At 39.9% G+C, this 20300-nt stretch overlaps 1 protein-coding gene and 1 pseudogene across 1 annotated transcript in view; one reads left to right on the plus strand and one right to left on the minus strand.

The window, feature by feature from the left end:
* The first annotated feature begins 251 nt into the window (after positions 1-251).
* Positions 252-20300, plus strand: part of LOC101398697 (uncharacterized) — a 727039-nt gene continuing 706990 nt past the window's right edge. The window contains 2 exon segments of the mRNA XM_087426438.1: positions 252-980; positions 982-1697. Of these exon segments, the coding sequence (XP_087282564.1) occupies positions 252-980; positions 982-1697 (1445 nt within the window).
* On the minus strand, positions 15140-15968 carry LOC101398967 (ATP synthase peripheral stalk subunit b, mitochondrial pseudogene; annotated as a pseudogene).

Consider the following 20300-nt stretch of genomic DNA (forward strand, 5'->3'; position numbering starts at 1 on the left):
CCAATTGCATTCATCAGTTACAAAATATTGAATAAGGAGAGAAATCACAGAAGTCAGACCTTTGGAAAAATATTTCATATAAGTGAGAGTCAAGTTCATGCAAGGCAAAGACGCCACAGAAGCAACTCAAAGAGAACAAGTGTGAAACATAACTTGGACTTAGTCATAGAAGTCATGTGAAAAACCTTGATAATAGCAATAGATGTGGTAGATCATCTAGGCATTATTCTTGCTATACAAAGCATGATGAAATGCATACTGATATGAATTTCTGTGCATATAATCAGTGTGAAGAAGTCCCCAGCCATAAACAAACTCATTTTCAACAACAGATAATTCAAAATGTGACAATAAACTGTATATATGCTGAATGTGGGAAGGCTTTCTCCCAGAAGTTACAGTTCACTAAACATCAAAGAAATCATACCAAGGAGAAACCTTATATATGTAATGAATGTGGGAAAGCCTTCAGCAGGAAATCAGAATTCAGTATTCATCAGAGGATTCATACTGGGGAAAAGCCCTTTGAATGTAGTGAATGTGGGAAAACCTTCTCCTCAAAGTCATATCTCAACAAGCATCAGAGAATTCATACGAGGGCAAAACCTTATGCTTGTCCTGAATGTGGTAAAGCTTTTTCCTGGAAATCAGACCTCATTAAGCATCAGATAACTCATACTGGGGAGAAATGCTATAAGTGTAGTAAATGCCAGAAAGCTTTCTTTAGCCCATCACAACTCATTAGACATCAGAGAATTCACACTGAGAAGAAGCCCTATAAATGTTCTGAATGTTGGAAAGCCTTCTCCCAGAAATTATACCTCATTAGGCATCACGTGAGTCACACCAGAGAGAAACCCTATGATTGTGCTGAATGTGGAAAAGCATTTTCCATGAAGTCAGGCCTCATTAGTCATCAGAGAACTTACACAGGACAAAAGCCTTATGAATGTAGTGAATGTGGGAAAAAACATCAGCGGAAAATCACATCTTACTGGACATCAGATAATACACACTGGAGAGAAGCCCTGTGTATGCACAAAATGTGGAAAGGCCTTCAACCGGAAATCACACCTTATTTTACATCAGAGATCTCATACTTGGGAGAAACCATTTGAGTGCAGTGAATGTGAGAAATCTTTCAGCCAGCAGTCACAACTCATTAACCATCAGACATCTCATACTGGGGAGAGACCCCATGAATGCACTAAATGTTGGAAAGCCTTTTCTCAGAAATCATACCTCATTAGGCATTGCATAAGCCATACTGGGGAGAAACCCTATAAATGTAACAAATGTGGGAAAGGCTTCAGCAGGAAATCAGAACTCAGCATTCATCAGAGGATGCATACTGGTGAGAAGCCCTATGAATGTAATGAATGCAAGGAAGCCTCCTTCCATAAAGCATCCTTTACTAACCATCAAAGAATTCATACTGGGCAGAAACACTATGAATGTACTGAATGTGGTAAAGCCTTCTTCTGGAATTCAGAGCTAATCATACACTCCAGAATTCATACAGGGAAGAAACCTTATGAAGGTACTGAATGCAGGAAAGTTTTTAGCACAAAGTCATATCTCATCATACACAACAGAACTCATACTGGAGAGAAGCCCTATACGTGTTCTGAATGTGGGAATGCCTTCAATTGTAGCTCCAGATTTATTAAGCATCAGAGAATTCACTCTTGGGAGAAATAATTGAGGGAATTTAGAAAAGCATTTTATTTTTAAAAAATAATAGAAGTTATCTTTCAAATGCAATGTCAAACATTTTTTTAAATATTTTAAAAATAAGGACTTAAATAAAAACAAAATACCATAGCACACCTGAAAAGTAGCAATAATTACTTAATATCATCAAATATCCATTCAGTGTTCAGGTTTCTCCCAACGTCTCCTAGTTTTATTTTTACATTTGGTTTGTTCAAATTGAGATCCAAACAAGATCCACAGATTGCATTTGGTTAATATGCCTCTTATGGCTCTTAATCTCTAGGTTCTCTTTCCTCTTTTTTTTCTTGTAATTTATTTTTTGAAGAATCTAGATTGTTTTGCCTTAGAATGTCTCATGTTCTGGGTTTTCATTTTTTTTTTAATTTTATTTATTTATTTTTTCCCCCAAAGCCCCAGTAGACAGTTGTATGTCATAGCTGCACATCCTTCTAATTGCTGTATGTGGGACGCGGCCTCAGCATGGCCGGGGAAGCGGTGCGTCGGTGTGTGCCCAGGATCCGAACCCGGGCCGCCAGTAGTGGAGCATGCGCACTAAACCACTAAGCCACGGGGCCAGCCCTGGGTTTTCTAATTGCATCACCATGGTATTTTTTTAAACATTTCTCTGATACCTGTATTTCCTTTAAACTAGTAGTTAGATCTAAAGGCTTGATAAAATTCAGGTTTGATTTTTTGGCAAGAGAACTTAATAGGTGGTGCCAAGTACTTCATATTACATCACATTGGGAGGGACATAATATTTGATCGTCTCACTTCTGTTATGTTAAAATTGATCAGTGAATTTAGGTGGTGGCAACTTGATCCATCCATTAAAATTTCCCACCAGCTTTTCACCATGGTTTAAACACCACTGATGATCACTGCCTAGATCTTTTATTTCATTAGGAGTTGCAAAAATGATACTCTAATTTTGTCCTCTTCCTGCATTTGTTAATTTTATTTTCCTACAAAGAAGAATCTCCCCTAATTAACTATTTGTTCATCCTAAGGTACATTTCATACAGGAAAGTTAGCATATAAATATTCTTCTTTCCTTTTATTGGTCCAAATGTAACCAATTAAGTTTTTTTTCCCAGGATTATTATGAGCTCACGAGTTTTAACATTTTGCTGTTTTAAGTCATTATAGTTAGTATTCTTATTAATGCTAAAATTGCCCTATCTTTAGCCAGTGGGAACCCTTAAGTTTGGCTCCTGTGTCCTATTGACGTGTCCCCAGTAGTCTTGGACAGCTTCTTTACTTTCTGGGATGATGGGATATTCCAGGCTCATTTAAATCTTTCCCTGTCACAGACTTAGAACGTGACCTTTCTCCAAGGAGATCTGGCTCCTATTACTGTGAAATGATATTTAAAGACCATAATCTGGGTGCTAGGGCTACTTGTGGCTCTTGTTGCTACCAGATTGGTCATTGTTTCCAGGATTTTTTAGTGGACAAACCAAGGAAATATATGTATTTGAGAAGGAGAAAAATACATCATAAATTTATATCATTATTTTCCATTCAAATGTAAGATTACAGGGGTTTTACTTAACTTCTTTGATTTTGCATTTATATATCATATATATATGATATATATACATATATATGTATATGATATACATCATATATGATATACATATATGATATACATGTATATGATATATGTATATCATACATATATATCTTTTTTTAGTCTGAAAATCTTGGTTCCTTACAACATTGACATAATTACTTATTTGCTTTAACTATCTATATGTGTATATCTACATATATTTATCTATAAAATAATTGCCAAGTTGCAATTCATGTTAAACTTTTAATGGAAAATTTTATGCCAAACACTCATATTAATAATCATATTGCTCATTCTGAGTACAAGGATTTTTTTTCAATTTTTATTTTATTTATTTTTCCCCAAAGCCCCAGTAGATAGTTGTATGTCATAGCTGCACATCCTTCTAGCTGCTGTATGTGGGATGCGGCCTCAGCATGGCCAGAGAAGAGGTGCATCCGTGCGCACCCGGGATCCGAACCTGGGCCACCAGCAGCAGAGCACACGCACTTAACCGCTAAGCCACAGGGCCGGCCCAAGGATTTTTTTTTAATATTAGAAAATTGATTGATCAGATCAGCAAAGTAATGAAGCTCGTGCATGAACTATTATTATTAATGTTATGAAATATAAAATATAATAGAAATTGTATGTCCTATATTTCTGAAAATCTAAAATATTTGTAAGATGCCCCATTATTTTATGTATCAATAGGAAAGAAAATATGCTGCCAACTAAACAATGATATAATGCTTTCTTATCATGTGGATTTTTAATTTTATACTTACTGAAACAGCTGGTTTATTTATTTATTTTTTTAATTTTATTTATTTATTTTTCCCCCAAAGCCCCAGTAGACAGTTGTATGTGATAGTTGCACATCCTTCTAGTTGCTGTACGTGGGATGCAGCCTCAGCATGGCTGGAGAAGCGGTGCTTTGGTGCGCGCCCTGGATCCGAACCCGGGCCGCCAGCAGCGGAGCGCGTGCTCTTAACCGCTAAGCCACGGGGCCGGCCCCCTGAAACAGCTGGTTTAGACTTAGTTAGCTATGGATTTTTACCACATATCACTTTTGCATAAGACTTGGATCTGCAATATTTTTTTCATTTTTTCCTTTTTCTTTTTGTTTTGAATAGATAATATATGCACATGGTTCAAAAATTAAAACATTATGAAAAGTAAACATGGGCAAATATTCTTCCTCCTCCTGTTCCCATCCACCTCATCCAGTCCAGCCCCCTGCAAATAACCATCTTTGTTATTTTTTATTTGTCTTTCCAGGGCTTCTCTATGCAAAAACCAACTAAGTTCAAATATACAGAGTAATAAATGATATTACATAGGCATAATTATATCATGGCAGGAAGTTAATAGATAATAGATATAAATATTACATAGATAACATATAAAAAATGATAGGTCAAGATGCCCACTCACCAGAATGGTTAAAGTTAAAAGGACTGATAGTACCAAGTATTGGCAAGAATGAGGAACAACCAGGACTCTCGTACACTGCCTGTGAGATTTTAAATTAGTACAACCTGTTTGGAAAGCTGAGTATGTGCCTACCCTTTGACCCAGCAATTCTACTCCTAGTTATATACATTACAGAAATGGGTACATGTATTCGCCAAAAGACATGTACTAGACTGTTCACAGAAATACTATTTGTAATAGCCAAAAACTGGAACCAACCAGAATTTCCCATCAACAGGACAATGGATAAATAAGTCACAGTATATTAACCCAATGGAATACCATGCAGTGACAAAAAGGATGAACTAGTGCTACACACAACATAGGTGAATCTCACAAACGTTGTGCCGAGCCAAACACAAAAGACTATATGCTACGAGATTTGATATACGTGAAGTGCCCAGACAGGCAAAGTGAATCTGTGGTAATAGAGGTCAGATAGTGGTTATGATTGGGGATGGACATTGACTGGGAAGAAGCATGAGGGAGGCTTTTGACATCCTGGCAATGTTTTCTATCGTGATCTTGGTGGTAGCTACACAGGTGTAAATGTACAAAAATAATAATTGAGCTGTATACCTAAGATTTGTGAACTTTACTGTATGTATGTTACACTACAATGAAAGAAGTAAAAGAAGAATGAGGAGAAATAGCACTGGAAACCTTGATTAGTAATATAGAGAAGGTACCAATAGAGTTTGTTCTAGAAGTGGGCAACATTTCATTGTTAACCCTGTTCATGTTTTAAACATTAAAATAAATACCACATCATCCTTATCTTAACCTGCCATTGCTGACGTATGTAAATTGTGTGGAAACTGATCCTGAGGCCCTGATTCAATAACAGGGCCCAACACTCTTCTGGGGGGTCTCCCACTCTCCTATGTAATGGTCCAGAGGAGGAGTCCAGTTTATGGCAAGAGGGCAAGAGGTCTAGGAGTCAGCTTCTTTAAGATGAACACACTGTTTTAGATTAAGAGAGACTTAAGAACTATAACCAAATGAAATGCCTGAACCTGACTAAATCATGTTTTTCTTAAGTTACAAAGGATGTATGAAATAACTATGGAAAATTAAATATGGACTGGATATTAAATGATAATAGGGAATTATTGTTCATTCTTTTAGGCGTGTTGAAGGTATCACGGTAATGTAGGAGAACATACTTGTAGGAGAGGCATGCTGAAGAATTTAGAGTTGAAGGGGTTTGGTGTCTGCAACTTATTTTCAAATGGTTCAGGAAAAAAACCCTCCCATGGTTGAAAAATAATACTATGAATATGAAATAAAACTGTGTATGTTATATAGCCATACCCTGCACGTTGCTTTGTCCAAAAGTTTAAGATGTTTGTGTTCTTAGAAGTATTAACTAGTACAACCTGTGGAAAAAGTACAGACAATAACCTAAGGCATATATGTATCCATCATTGAAATTTAAATAATGTAAACATTTCTCCATATTTGTATGGAGGCAATCTCATATAATTAAGATTTTGGAGCTAGATTGCCAGGGTTCAAAGTGAAGCCATGCCTCTAGTGGCCAACTGTACGACCTTAGGCAAGTTACTTTTCTTCTCTGGGTCTCACATTACCCCAGTGCTCAGTCTGGAAAACTTTGCCTAACGCTTTAATAATTGTTAAATCTAGATGATGGACATATGAAGGTTTATTGTAGTATTCTCTTCACAAAACCTTAAGTAAAATATTGGCACCAGAATGCAAGAGTGCATTTAAAAAACAGTGTGTGTGTGTGTATGTGTGTGTGTGTGCATTTTTACATACATACATACCAAAGTTTCTTCCAGGAATGCAAGATTTTTTAAATTAGGAAACTCAATGAAATAATAAATGATTTTAATAGATCTAAGGAGAAAAATATTATATGATCACCCATGTATGTGCATTTGATAAAATCCAACTCTTGTTCATGACAAAATCATTTAATAAAATAAGAACTGGTAGGTTCTGCCACAAAATGATAATATACCTATGTACATGTATATAAGTGTATATGTGTGCACGTATGTGTGTATCCAGTCCAAAGGCTAGCAGGTCAGGACCACTATCTCCTCTATTTAATATTTTTGTTAAGGGAATTAGCTGGTACAATTAGATAAGAAAAAACAATCAGAGGCATAAGAAGTGGAAAGGAAGGGATAAAACTAAATCTATGTGCAGATGATATGATTATATAATCATATCTGGAAAAAACACAAAGAATCAATGTAAAAATATTACTCCTATGAAAAGAGAACTTAGTAAAGCAGTAGAATAAAAAATTAACATACAAAACACAGTAACCTTCATGTATAGAGATGAAACTAGTTAGAAGATATAATGGAAGTGAAAACTCCATATACAACAGCAATAAAACAAAACAAAATAAAATCGTAGGCATATGTTTAACAGGAAAATTACAAAACATTCTTGAAAAACACACAAGTAGACTTGAACAAATGGAAAGAATGAGTAACATCATAAAGATTTCATTGTCTTTAGGTTCATTTTAAATTTAAGATGATCCCAATTAAAATACTATCATATGTTTTTCTGGAGCTAGACAAGTTGATTATAAAGTTAATATGAAAGAATATAGAAGCGAGAGTATCCAGGAAAACCGTGAAAAAGAGGAATCATGACTTCACTAGTATGAATAATGCTTCAATGAACATGCGGGTACAGATATGTCTTTGAGATTCTGTTTACATTTCCTTCAGATATATACTCAGAAGTGGGATTGCTGGATTATATGATAGTTCTATTTTTAATTTCTTGAGGAACTTCCATAGCATTATTCACAATAACCAAGACACGGAAACAACCTGAGTGTCCGTCAACAGATAAATGTATTTAGAAAATGTGGTATATACATACAACGGAATATTATTCATTCACGAGAAAGAAGGAAATCCTGCCATTTGCAATAACGTGGATGAACCATGAAGGCATTATGCTAAGTGAAATAAGTCAGAGAAAGATAAATACTGTATGATCTCACTTATATGTAGCATCTAAAAAGGCTGAACTCATAGAAACGGAGAATAGAATGGTGGTTGCTATGGGTTGGGGAGTGGGGGAAATGGGGAAATGTTGGTCAAAGGGCACAAACTTCCAGTTATAAGATGAATAAGTTCTGGGGATGTAATGTACAGCATGGAGACTATAGTTAACAATACTGTATTGTATACTTGGAAAGTTGCTAAGAGAATAGATCTTAAATGGTCTCACCACAAAAAAAAGTAACTATGTAAGGTAATGGATGTGGTACCTTATTGTGGTAATTATTTCACAATAAATACATATATCAAGTTATCATGTTGTACGCTTTAAATTTACACAATGCTATATGTCAATTATTTCTCAATAAAGCTGAGGGGAGAAAAGATGAACCATGAAGAGGGACTGGCTCTTCCAGATATTAAAGCATATTATAAAGCCTCTATAGTTAAATGATGTGGTACTGGCACACAGACTAATGAAATTAAATAGAAAATCCAGAAACAGACCCATGTGCACAAGGGAAATTTAGTATGGTAGAGCTGTCACCTCAAACCAGTGGCAAAAAAGATGAACACAGTTTACATGTGGTATTAAAACAAGAGATAGCAAAGTGGAAAAGAAAATTAAACCAAATCCATTCCTCACACTGTATGTTAAGATAAATCCCATACGGATCAGAGATCTAAATGTATAAAATAAAACCACACACACACAAAGGGAAGGCAGTGAATTCTTTTATAACCTGAGGACGGGGAAAACTTTCCTAATAGTGACTTAAATCTAGAAACAATAAAGAGAAAGACATATATTCAACTACATAAAAATTTTTTTAATTGTATATGGTAAAAACACCATAGCTAAGTCACAGTCTTGAAGGACGAGGAGGATAAGAGGAAAAAGAGGAAGAAAAAGTTGGGGGACTTACACTATCTGATTTCAAGATTTGTTATAAAGCCACAGTATCTAAGACAACGTGGCACAGGTGTGAGGATAAACAAGTAGACAAACAGAACAGAATGGAAAGTCCAGAAACAGACACACACACACACACACACATATGTACATGTATATCTCCACCTGATTTATGACAAAGGTTACAGTACAGTGCAACGGGAAAAGGATAGTCTTTTTTTAGATTTTCTTATTGAGATACAATTGACATACAACATTATGTTAGTTTCAGGTATACACTGTAGTGATTCGATATTTGTATATATTGCAAAATGATCACCACAATGAGTCTAGTTAACAACCATCACCACACATAGTTACAGAATTTCTTCCTCTTGTAATGAGAACTTTTAAGATCTACTCTCTTAGCAACTTTCAAATATGCAATACAGTATTATTAACTATTAATTATAGTTAATAATACTCTTTCAATTAGTAGAGCTGGGTCAATTAAATACCTATATGGTGGAGAGTTCAACTTTCAGGATGGTAGGATGAGATGTTCCATGAACCCACTCCCCAACAAAACTAACAAAGCAAGTAAAAATTATTTTTTAAAGGAAGCAACCAGTTAAAGTCTCTGGAAATTGTCCTAAGGGCATACAGAAAATCAAGAAATATTTATTCAAGAAAACCTAATAAAACTGGGTAAAAACAGTGACAGTCTGTGGCATTCAAGCCAAGATCCATCATCCTCCTCTGCCCCTCCCCAGCTCAGCTAGGTGGAAGCTCCACTCTGGGCAGGTATGGCCAAGAAAACAGGGCTCCCTCCCTTCACCAGAAAGTGGGGGTCGCCAGCCTTTCTCATTCCCTCCAACTCCAAGTTGAAAAGGCTAAATTTCTGGTAAGTACAGCCAAGAGGTCAGGGGCTCCCTTCCTCTGCCCACTCCCTATGTAGGACAGAGGCTCTACTCCAAGTGTGGCAGGCCAAGAATACTGGGGCCCCCCACTGCTTTTGTTCCTATTCATAGGTCAGAGGTTCTAAGCCGGGAGAGGCAAGCCAAGAAGACCAGAGGCTACCACACTCAGCACCCAGATTAGTGGTTTAGAGACTTTGCCCAGGGGGAGAGGCAGCCCATAAGAAGAGAGCTCCAAAGCTCTCCCCTAATGAACTGACTTTATTTGAAATAAAGTGTGGGGAAGTTCAGGCCTAAGGATGCTCCTGAAAATAACAGTTCCTGTGAAGTTAGGGAATAGTCCACAAGACTGCCTTCACTTCTTTTTTTTTTTTTTTTAATAAGCAATGGGGTGGCTGGATCACCTCTTGTGTTTCCTTTTTATTTATTTTCCCCCCAAAGCCCCAGCAGATAGTTGTATGTCACAGCTGCACATCCTTCCAGTTGCTGCATGTGGGACACGGCCTCAGCATGGCCGGAGAAGCGGTGCGTCGGTGCGCGCGAGGGATCCGAACCCAGGCCGCCAGCAGCGGAGCGCACGCACTTAACCGCTAAGCCACGGGGCCGGCCCTGCCTTCACTTCTGACACCAACCACAGAGTTCACGGGTGCCCAAGACCACTCTCACGCACAATAATTCATGACAAGGACTCACAGAACTCCCTGAAAGCTGTTATACTCACAATGAAGGCTTATTACAGTGAAAAGATACAGATTAAAATCAGCCAAAGGAAGAGACACATAGGGCAGAGCCCAGGAAAGTTCCAAGTACAGAGCCTTCAGTTGTCCTCTCCCAGCACTACTTTTCCCAGCAACAACATGTGATAATACACACAAAGTGTTGCCAACCAAGGAAGCTGGCCTGAGCCTTGTTGTCCAGAGTTTTTAATGGGGCTTGGTCGTGGTTGGCCACCTACATGGCTGACTTTGGTCTCTAGCCTTTCCAGAGTTTAAGCTGATATGGATATCGCATGACCCAAAGCCCCCACCCTAAATCACACCAGTTACACAAAGACACTGTTACAAGGCATGACATGCCAAGGGCTTAGAGACTACCTCCCAGGAGCCAAGGGCAAAGGCCAGACCTGTCTTTGAGCAAAGTTCAATTCTCTACTACACAGCTCCTCTTAATTAAGAGCAACAAGCTAAACCAATGGCCAGAGAGAACCAGGGAAAGAGAGCTAAGAGCCCTCCTGGGATCAGGAAAAAGCCCCAAAAGATTGGTGTCAAAAACTGTTCCTGCCTGAGCTTAATTGGATCAGGCTGCTGAGCAATTTGTGCCCCAGGGCATTGCCGAAAACAATAGGGCAATCAGTTGGTAATTAGTGGAGCCTAATGGGCTAGGAGTAATACCAAATGATGAAGACAGTTTAACAGAGAGATCAGGGAAAGAGTCTGAGAGTCCTGGTAAAAACACTGCTATGCCAGGTGACTGTGTGCATGCCCAAGGCTGCACAAGCAACACCAAAGGCTTCACACTGCATGGAAAATAGACTTCACTAAAATATGCACATGGAATAATATTCAATTGGACCTTCACTTCTCATCAAACACAATAATCAATTTCAGGTGGCTTACAGACCTAACTATGAAAGGCCAATAAAATATTTTTAGAAGATAACGCAATGGGGCCGCCCCGTGGCTTAGCGGTTAAGTGCACACGTTCCCCTGCTGGCGGCCCGGGTTCGGATCCCGGGCGCGCACTGACGCACTGCTTCTCCGGCCATGCTGAGGCTGCGTGCCACATACAGCAACTAGAAGGCTGTGCAACTATGACATACAACTATCTACTGGGGCTTTGGGGGAAAAAATAAATAAATAAAAATTTAAAAAAAAAAGAAGATAACGCAAGAGAATGTCTCCATGACTTTGGTATAGATGAAGATTTCTGAAACAAGAACACACACACACAAATTAACCTTAAAAGGAAATATTGATAAGTTCGACTAAATTAAATTAAGAACTTTCTTGCATCAAAAGACACTATTTAAACAGTTGCAAAGGCCTCACACCTGTCAGAATGGCTATTACCAAAAAGACAAAAGACAAGTGTTGGCGAGGATGTGGAGAAAAGGGAACCCCTGTACACTGCTGGTGGGAACGTAAATTGGTGCAGCCACAAAGGAAAGAAGTATGGAGTTTCCTCAAAAAATTAAAAATAGAACTACCATATGACCCAGCAATTCCACTTCTGGGTATTTATCCAAAGAAAACAAAAACACTAATTTGAAAAGATATATGCACCGCTATCTTCATTGTAGCATTATTTACAATAGCCAAGATATGGAAGCAAACTAAATGTCCATTGGTAGACGAATGGATAATGAAGATGTGGTATATATATATATATATATAAATATATATATATATACACACACAATGGAATATTAGCCATAAAAAAGAATGAAATCTTGCCATTTGCAATATCGACGGACCTAGAGGGCATTATGCTAAGTGAAATAAGTCAGACAAATAAAGACAAATACCATATGATTTCACTTATATGTGGAATCTAAAAAACAAAACAAACGAACAAATAAGACACAGCAGAAACAGACTCATAGATACAGAGAACAAACTGGTGGTCATCAGAGGGCAGGGGGATGGGCAAAAGGGGATTAAGAGGCACAAACTTCCAGTCATAAAATAAATGTCATGGGGATGTAATGTACAGCATAGGGAATATAGTCAATAACGTTGTAATAACTTCGTGTGGTGACAGATGGTAACTAGACGTATTGTGGTGATCATTTCATAATGTATAATAATCAAATAACTATATTGTACACGTGAAACTAATATAATATTATATATAAATTATACTTCAATAAAAAAAAGAGTGCAAGGGCAAGTCACAACTGGGAGACTATATTAAAACATAGATATGAATAGATAGATGGATAAACAGACAGACAAAAGGCTCATATCAAGGATATATAAAGAACTACAAATCAATAAGAAAAAGAGAACCCAATAGAAAAGTCGGTAAAAAGTCCTCACCAGTTACTTCACAAAAGAGGATTTCCAAACTGTCAATAAACCTTTGAAAAGGTGTTCAACATCCTTAGTCATGAGAGAAATACAAAATTAAACCACAATGAGATACCACCACACACCCACCAGAATGGCTAAAATTAAAAAGACAGACAATGTCAGGTTTTGGTGAGAATGTGGAGCAACTGGATCTCTCATACTTGCTGGAGGAGATACAAAATGGCACACCGAGTTGGGAGAACAAATTGGCAGTAGCTACTGAGGCCGAAATACACCTCCCTATGTTACCTCTGGGAGAATGATGAGCTCCGAGACACACGGGAGTGGAGCTTCTAAGACCCTGGCAATTCCCTGATTTTTTAACCTGGGTGGTGAGTACGTGGTCGTTCACTTTATTTTCCTTCTTTATATTGTTCATAAGTGTCTTATATGGTCTTCTGTAGGTATAGTAGATTTTACAATAAAACAAATGAAAAGATTAATGCTCACGCTAAGAAATTCAAATACATAAGGGAAAAAATTATTAATTAACTGAAATCCCACCACTATACAATAAACACTATACACACACACATAATTCTATCAAATTGGATCATATTTATAATATTTTGCTGATTTTTTTCACTCCTGCTTATTTTAATGCTCTTTTTTTTTCTTTTTTTTTTTTGAGGAAGATTGGCCCTGTGCTAACATCTGTTGCCAATCTTCCTCTTTTTTCTTTTTTCTCCCCAAAGCCCCCAGTACATAGTTGTATATCCTAGTTGTAGGTCCTTCTAGTTCTTCTATGTGGGATGCTGCCTCAGCATGGCTTGATGAGCGGTGAGTAGGTCCGTGCCCAGTATCCGAACCGGTGAATCCCGGGCCAACAAAGTGGAATGTGTGACCTTAACCACCGCGCCACCAGGCCGGCCCCTTAATGCTCTTTTTTTAATCTTTCCTTCTTCCCCTTTGTAACCAGTTCTTGCATGCCAGAGTGTGTCCTTTCATCCCTTTCTTTAATATATTTCTGACATTTATTGAACATTCACTACAAAGCAAGCACCGAGACCTCACATACATGCTATACCTCACAAAAACACATACTGTTATTATCCCCATAATGTGTTGATAAACAGAGAAGCTAAGTAAATTTCTCAAGGACACCCAGCCGGTAAAACTCAGAACTGTTTTTGGTTGTTGTTTGCTTGTTTGTTTTTGCTTCTTTTATGAAGATGAGCTCACATTGTATACCCTTCTCTGCAGGTTGCTTTTCTCACTCACATCTTGAAATTTTCTTCAAGTCAACTGGTATAGCTCTAACTCATTCCTTTTAAAGGCTGCAAAACATTCCATGGTATGGATCTTCCAAAATTTACTCATCCTGCAACAAACATCCTTGCATATATTCCAGGGATTGTTGAGTTGAAAGCTGTGTTTTTGACTTTGTAAATTGGGGTTTAAATTCCTATCTCTTCCAGCAAATGTCCGAGCCCTGCACCCCCATTCATCCACCAGAGGCTGTTATCATTCTTCCTAGTTTTTGCTGAGGTAATATGTTAGTGTTACATTATTTTGCCCTCATTTTCATAGAGAAAGTGTGTGGCATAACAAGTGAGCCTCAGTTTCCTCTCCTGTAAAGTGGGGACAATAATAGCAACTTATCTGATACTGTTATTTTGAAAACTAAACAAATTGACACATGTCAAGTGCTGAGAAGGGACTGTATTATTATTTAGATGGACTCTGGTATGAACTGACTACCCATATGCTTTTCACACTTTCCTAATGGGATCTGTGTTGATGGTGCTCAGGGCAGGCTACCCCAGGAGGCATGACTCTGGTATGCGGATTATTTCGAGCTGAAGACAATAAGGACTCAGAGAACTCAGGAAGAATATTTGAGTTTCCCCTCCCAAACTGCCTAAAGAATTTAAAACAAAAAATCTGTTTCAGGAAGGAGTTATTATCATGATGGCTGTAAAGATAATGTAGGATAGAGGTTACAATAGGAAAGGCACCAAGCCCCTTTTATCAAAAACTCTGTCTCTCCCTGACCACATTATCTATAGATGATCCTGAAAAGAATTGTCTTCCTGCCCTCTGAAGTCCCAGACCACTACCCACCCCCAACACGCTCCTCGCCTTTAGCTGCAATACTCAAGCAAGCAGCTTAGACAGAGGGACGAGTTGCTCATTTCTGAGTTTCTCCCACGTATGCATGTTATTAAACTTGGTATTATTTTCTCCTGCTAACCTGTCTTGTTAATTATTTGGCCAGCCATAAGAACCTTAAGGAAAAGGGCAGAGGGAGATTCTCCCTCTCTCCCGACAGTGTCTTTCTGCACTTCATTTGTAGGCTTATCACAGGCATTAAACATTTATAAGGCATATGTGTTTAAGACACTTTATTTTCTTCCCCCCCCCCCACTGGCCAACAGATTATTTTATTTCTCTCACTATATGAAACTCAAACTCTTCATTTTTAGGAAAGGTAAGCTGTAACTTAGTAGACAGCAATACAGAAATATTCTGTCACATAGACCAGGTTCCATTTAGTCAGTCAACTGTTTCTAGCTGTCTCAACTGGGATAGAGGCATTTACAGAGCTGGCTGTGCCTGGGCCTTCTTTGCGAGCAGCTTTAGATCTGAAATGCACTTGGCAATTGTCTCCTTTTCCTGCTGTGCAGAGAGGCTCTGTACCACGTGCTTCTCCACCCAGTTTACCATGTGCTCTTGTTCCTTTCGACGCATCATATTCTGCACAGAGATTTGATAGTCCAGGCGATTCTTTACCTCCTTGTATACTCTATGCAGCCGTTCCCGGTAAGTAAGCTCCAAGGCCATAGCAATGTTATTCCTCTGGACATCAAAAAGGTAATGGCGTTTTTGAACCAGTACCTGCTGTGACTTCTCCAGATCAATCAGTCGCATCCTGGATCTGTTTGATGGAAGCCTGTTTCACCTCTTCTAGTTGGGCAATTTTTTGCTCATTGAGTTCATCAGCAAATTCTCCAATAGAAGCACCATATTTTTTAACTACATAGACAAGAAATCCTATTGTTGATATGGCAGTGATGGTCTCTGGAGTAATCACATATATTTCTTTGGATAGAAAATACAAGATAAGCCCAGTTCCAAGCACACAGGGTCCTGTTACACCAGTTTTAGGATAAAGGAACTGGAAGAATTCCTCAAGGATCAGCCCCAAACGAACTTTTCCTCCATATTCAGGAAGAGGTGGTACAGGGGCAAGTCTTGGCTGCCTTGTGTGAAAGATCCTCGTTGCCTGCAACATCCCTGTACCAAGGACGGCAGCGTTCTTCAGAGAGGGGGTCGCTGTGGCGGCAGCAGAAAGTACCACCCGAGACAGCATGGTCAGCGAGGGTCAAGGCGTGGCTCCAAGCGTCCCAGTCAAGACACTTTATTTTCAATCTAACTTTCCCTTGTTGATTTTTTCATTGTAATTTTTTGCCTTACCAAATACTGACGTTTTAATATAGTCAAATAAGTATATCTCTAAATTTGTACCTTCTCGGTTTCCCATATTGGTAGAAATGCTCTTCCCTCTAAAAGTATGGTCTGACATTGAGATTTTATTAAATGAACCATGTTCTTAAACCTAGCACAACAATCCTAATCCCCCAAGGCTCCGTCTAGGAAGCTGACAATCTTCTAGAGGGCTCACTGAGAATTGAAGGTTGTAGACAGGTGCTTTAAACCAACATAGCAGTCTCCCTTGCCCTGCTATTCACCGTTCAACATCCTTCGTCCCTAAACCTCAGGCAAGCTGACGGCACCCCCGCTGTGGCCTCTTCTTGGGTGCAGCCATCTTGGATGACATGCCAGCCCTCCAAATAGGAGGTTCCTTTTAGCCACGCCCACTCCAAACGTGAGTGAATCCCCCTCCCCCAAAAGCTCTGTGCTTAAATCGGATCTTCCTCACCCCACTCTGCCAGGCCTGGGTTTGAGCCCCAGGCTTCATGACACCCGTTCTCTGCCGAGCGTTCCATCTCTGAGCGTCATCTCCAGGCCTCAGTGCGACTTGCCAAACTTTCCAAGGGGAGGTGCCAGGCCTGCATTGCCAGTGCCCTCGCTGTAGCTAAGGGGCTGGCTTGTTGCTAGGAGTTTGGCTATAGCTAAATTCCAGCCTGGGGACTTAAGCTACTTTATTCCAAACAAGGCCGTAAATCCCGGGTGTAGGTGCAATGTCAGCCCCCAAACTCATCGCCAAGCCTAAGCTTGCGCGCCTCGACTGACTAGGCGTCCGCCCACACACCAAGAGGAATCTCCCACCTGACTCCACTCTCAGACCCACCCTTGCCTTGAGTGGTAAAAATTAGTCTCATGGCACTCCCGACCCTGTCCGAGCCTCCGTGTGGCCAGCTGGCTCCATTCTGAGGTAGAGAGCAGGACGGCATGACGCAGAAGAGTGTACTCTGACCCCCTCGCGCTGGCCCCTCACTGCTCAGTGGCCTTGTCTCAAGGCTTCCGAGGGCTCCAAGTCCACGTCCCCTGTCCTTGTGTCCGTGTGTCAGACTCAGGAAGACCCTGTGGAACGCGGTGTGGAGAGGCGGGTAGTGGTCTCCTTCTCAGCCTGCCCAGACAGATCGTGCACACTGAAGGGAGAGACACAGAACCTGGAGGATAGAGTTGGGTGTGGGGAAGGCAGCTGAGGGCCAGCTGAGGGGAAAGGGAAAACAATACAAGGGACATAGGAATCGGGACAAGAATACCCTTAGGCTGTCTCCCTTAGACTGCCCCCTTCACCTTCAGATACTGTCCTTCCCTCCTCCTCCCTCCTCTGTAGCCTCCTAAGTATCCCTCCTTGCTCCTGTAGGACCAGCGGGTCCATGACCTCACCAACCTGTTCTGGCTGTGCTTCACATGCTAGGTCCTGGGGGACACGAATTCTAGCTCTTAGACATGACCACGCACCTCTCACTGCCCATCTGGGAAAGAGCCCATCTAGGAAAGAATGGGTGGGCCTCTGCGTGAATGGCCAGTATTCACCACCACCACCCAGGACCTTCACAAACATCTTGAGGCAGGAACCTGACTCTGGGGAGGTAGGGATTGTGATTTTGGAGTCCTTGACACTTGCCCACTGATATTTTTCATCCATAAGACTGTGGACCCCCACTGGGGGCACAGTGGGGGAGGACTTGACTTCATCTTCAGCAGCAAGAAATTAACTCCAGGCTAGTGACCCATCCCAAACCACTCAAGATTCTGCTAATGCCCAGAGAAGACAAATTCCATGCCCTCCTCAAATACTTTATTTATTTATTTATTTATTGTGTGCTAGGCACTGGTGGTGCAATAGTGAAAAAGAACAAAAATCTCTGCCCACATAAAGCTTATATTTTAGTGGGGAAGGAGGTCAAGGAAGGCCTCTCAGCAAAGGTGACCTTTGAGCAGAGCATGAGGGAGCAGCAAGCCACGTGGGCAACTGGAGGAAGAGTGTACCAAGAAGAAGGAAAGGCAAACACAAAGGCTTGAGGTGGGAAATTACTGGGTGCCCCTGGGCACTAGGACCACGTGGCAAGGAGGCCAGCATAGCTTGAGGGCAGTGAGTGGGGAGAGAGGGTAGACTGGAAGGGAAGAATGTCAGAAGGTGACAGGGAATCAGACAGCAGGCACACACACACACAACACACCTCTGCAGGCCTCATCACATTCAGAGGCCCCTGTAAGGCCTGGGCCTCCTTGCAAAGTGTGAAGCTCCGTGGGATTAGGGCTGCTGATTCTCTCCAGCAGTGTTACGGGGGAGCCTGGCTTGAGGTGTGTAACTTCTGGTTGAATGCTAGATTCAAAGTTAGAATAAAGGCTCTATACACAACATTGGGTCTTATAGAGAAAGACAAATACTGTATGATCTCACTTATATGTGGAATCTAAAAAAGTTGAACCCGGAGAAATAGAGAGTAGAGTTGTGGTTACCAGGGAATAGGGTTGGGGGAAATGGGGAGATATTGGTCAAAGGGTACAAACTTCCAGTTATAAGATGAACAAGTTCTGGGGATCTAAGGTACAGCATGGCGATTCTAGCCAATGCTACTGTATCATATACTTGAATGTTGCCTAGAGAGTAGACCTTAAATGTTCTCACCACAAACAAGAAATGGTAATTATGTGGTGGGATGGAGGTGGCAGCTAATGCTATGGTGGTAACCATTTTGCAGTATAGAAATGTATCAAATCAACACACTGTACATCTTAAACTTACACAATGTATGTCACTTATATCTCAATATAGCTGGGGAAAAAAGATAGCAACTATTCAAGGTAAAATGATACTGGCTTTCTGTGTAAACTTGAATAAAGATCCTTCAAAATTATTACTAAAAAATTGAGTGTTAAAATATGAAGTTGTCACAGGTCTATTTTTAAAAATATATGAAGTATAGTTTTTTTGTTGTTGTTTTTTTTTGCTAAGCACTGAGCCTGTGATGATCCCCAATTTACAGTTGAGGAAAATCTGGCCCGTAGTGCTAAAGTACCTTGTGCAAGGTCACATAGCTAGTCAGATGTAAAGTTGGAATTTGAACCCAGGTCTGGCTCTACTAATCTACACAGATGATAAAGAAATTCTAGGCAGAGGGAGTGGAGGGTGGAAGTGATTTGCTGCCTTCTGCATTCTGTACATGGTGCAGGGGAAGAGAAAGTAGGCACGAGAGGCTTAGAGCTGGGCAAGAGCCCATCACAGAGCACCCTGAGGCCCTGCTAAGGAATTCAAGCTTTTCATTGAGGCAAATGGAGAAATAATCCTTAGTTTTAACTAGTGGGAATAATATAATCAATGTATATTTTTACACAATAGGTCTGGTGGCACTGTGGGGTGTGGCTTTAAGGGAAGAGAAAGAATGAGAAAAGAGAGACATTTAGGATACTACTGCAATAGTCCAGGAGAAAAAATGTAAAAATGTCCTGAAGTAAAAATAGTAAGGGTTGGGGAGTTGAGAGAGATTTGAAGAATAGAATCTCTGGGATTTGATGACTGATTACATATAGGAACTGAAGGTTATAGGAATAGTATGAGATCTGTTTTGAGCAAGATGAGTTTGATGTATCTACATGACATCTTGATAGAGACATCCATCAGATAGTTAGATAATGGGGTTAAGAGCAGCATTTCCCAAAGTAGTTGTCAAAAAATGCTAGGTGTCTAGGGCATTAGCAAACATTAAAGGAAAACAAAGGTGGGGTGAGGGGGGCTCCGAGTAAAAGAAATTAGGGGAAAGATTTGGTCACACAAAGGTAAACAGGTACGGATCCTTTAATATGCTAATGGAATGCTAATTAACATTGTGAATTTCCAAATGTAAGGGCATTTTTCAAAACTATTTGGCTATGGACCTGTTTTTCTTCCCATAGAGTCCTGGGGTACTCATGTTCCAAAGAACCCTTTCTGAAATGCTTGTTTTGAGCTTAGGAGAAACAATTATGGAATAGCAACAGGGGAGCAGTGTGCATTAACACGGCAACTGAAGGCACGAGAACGGTGAGATCAACAAAGAGCATGTGGAGTGAGAAGAAATGATGGCTGAGGACAAAGGCTAAAGGCAAAAGGAAAAGAAAGCATTCGAAAGCACACCTAGAAGGACTAGTCAGAGCTTGTGTCTGGTTAGATTATCTATGATAAAGCATATTTTTCCATGACATTTTTCCTCCTAGTATTTTATTCTTTCAATTAATTTTTAAAACCTTTTATTGAAGCTTTTATCAGAGAAATGC

The sequence above is a fragment of the Ceratotherium simum genome, chromosome X, assembly GCF_057802395.1.
Source record: "Ceratotherium simum simum isolate JZ-2026a chromosome X, ASM5780239v1, whole genome shotgun sequence".
Taxonomy (NCBI): Eukaryota; Metazoa; Chordata; class Mammalia; order Perissodactyla; family Rhinocerotidae; genus Ceratotherium; species Ceratotherium simum.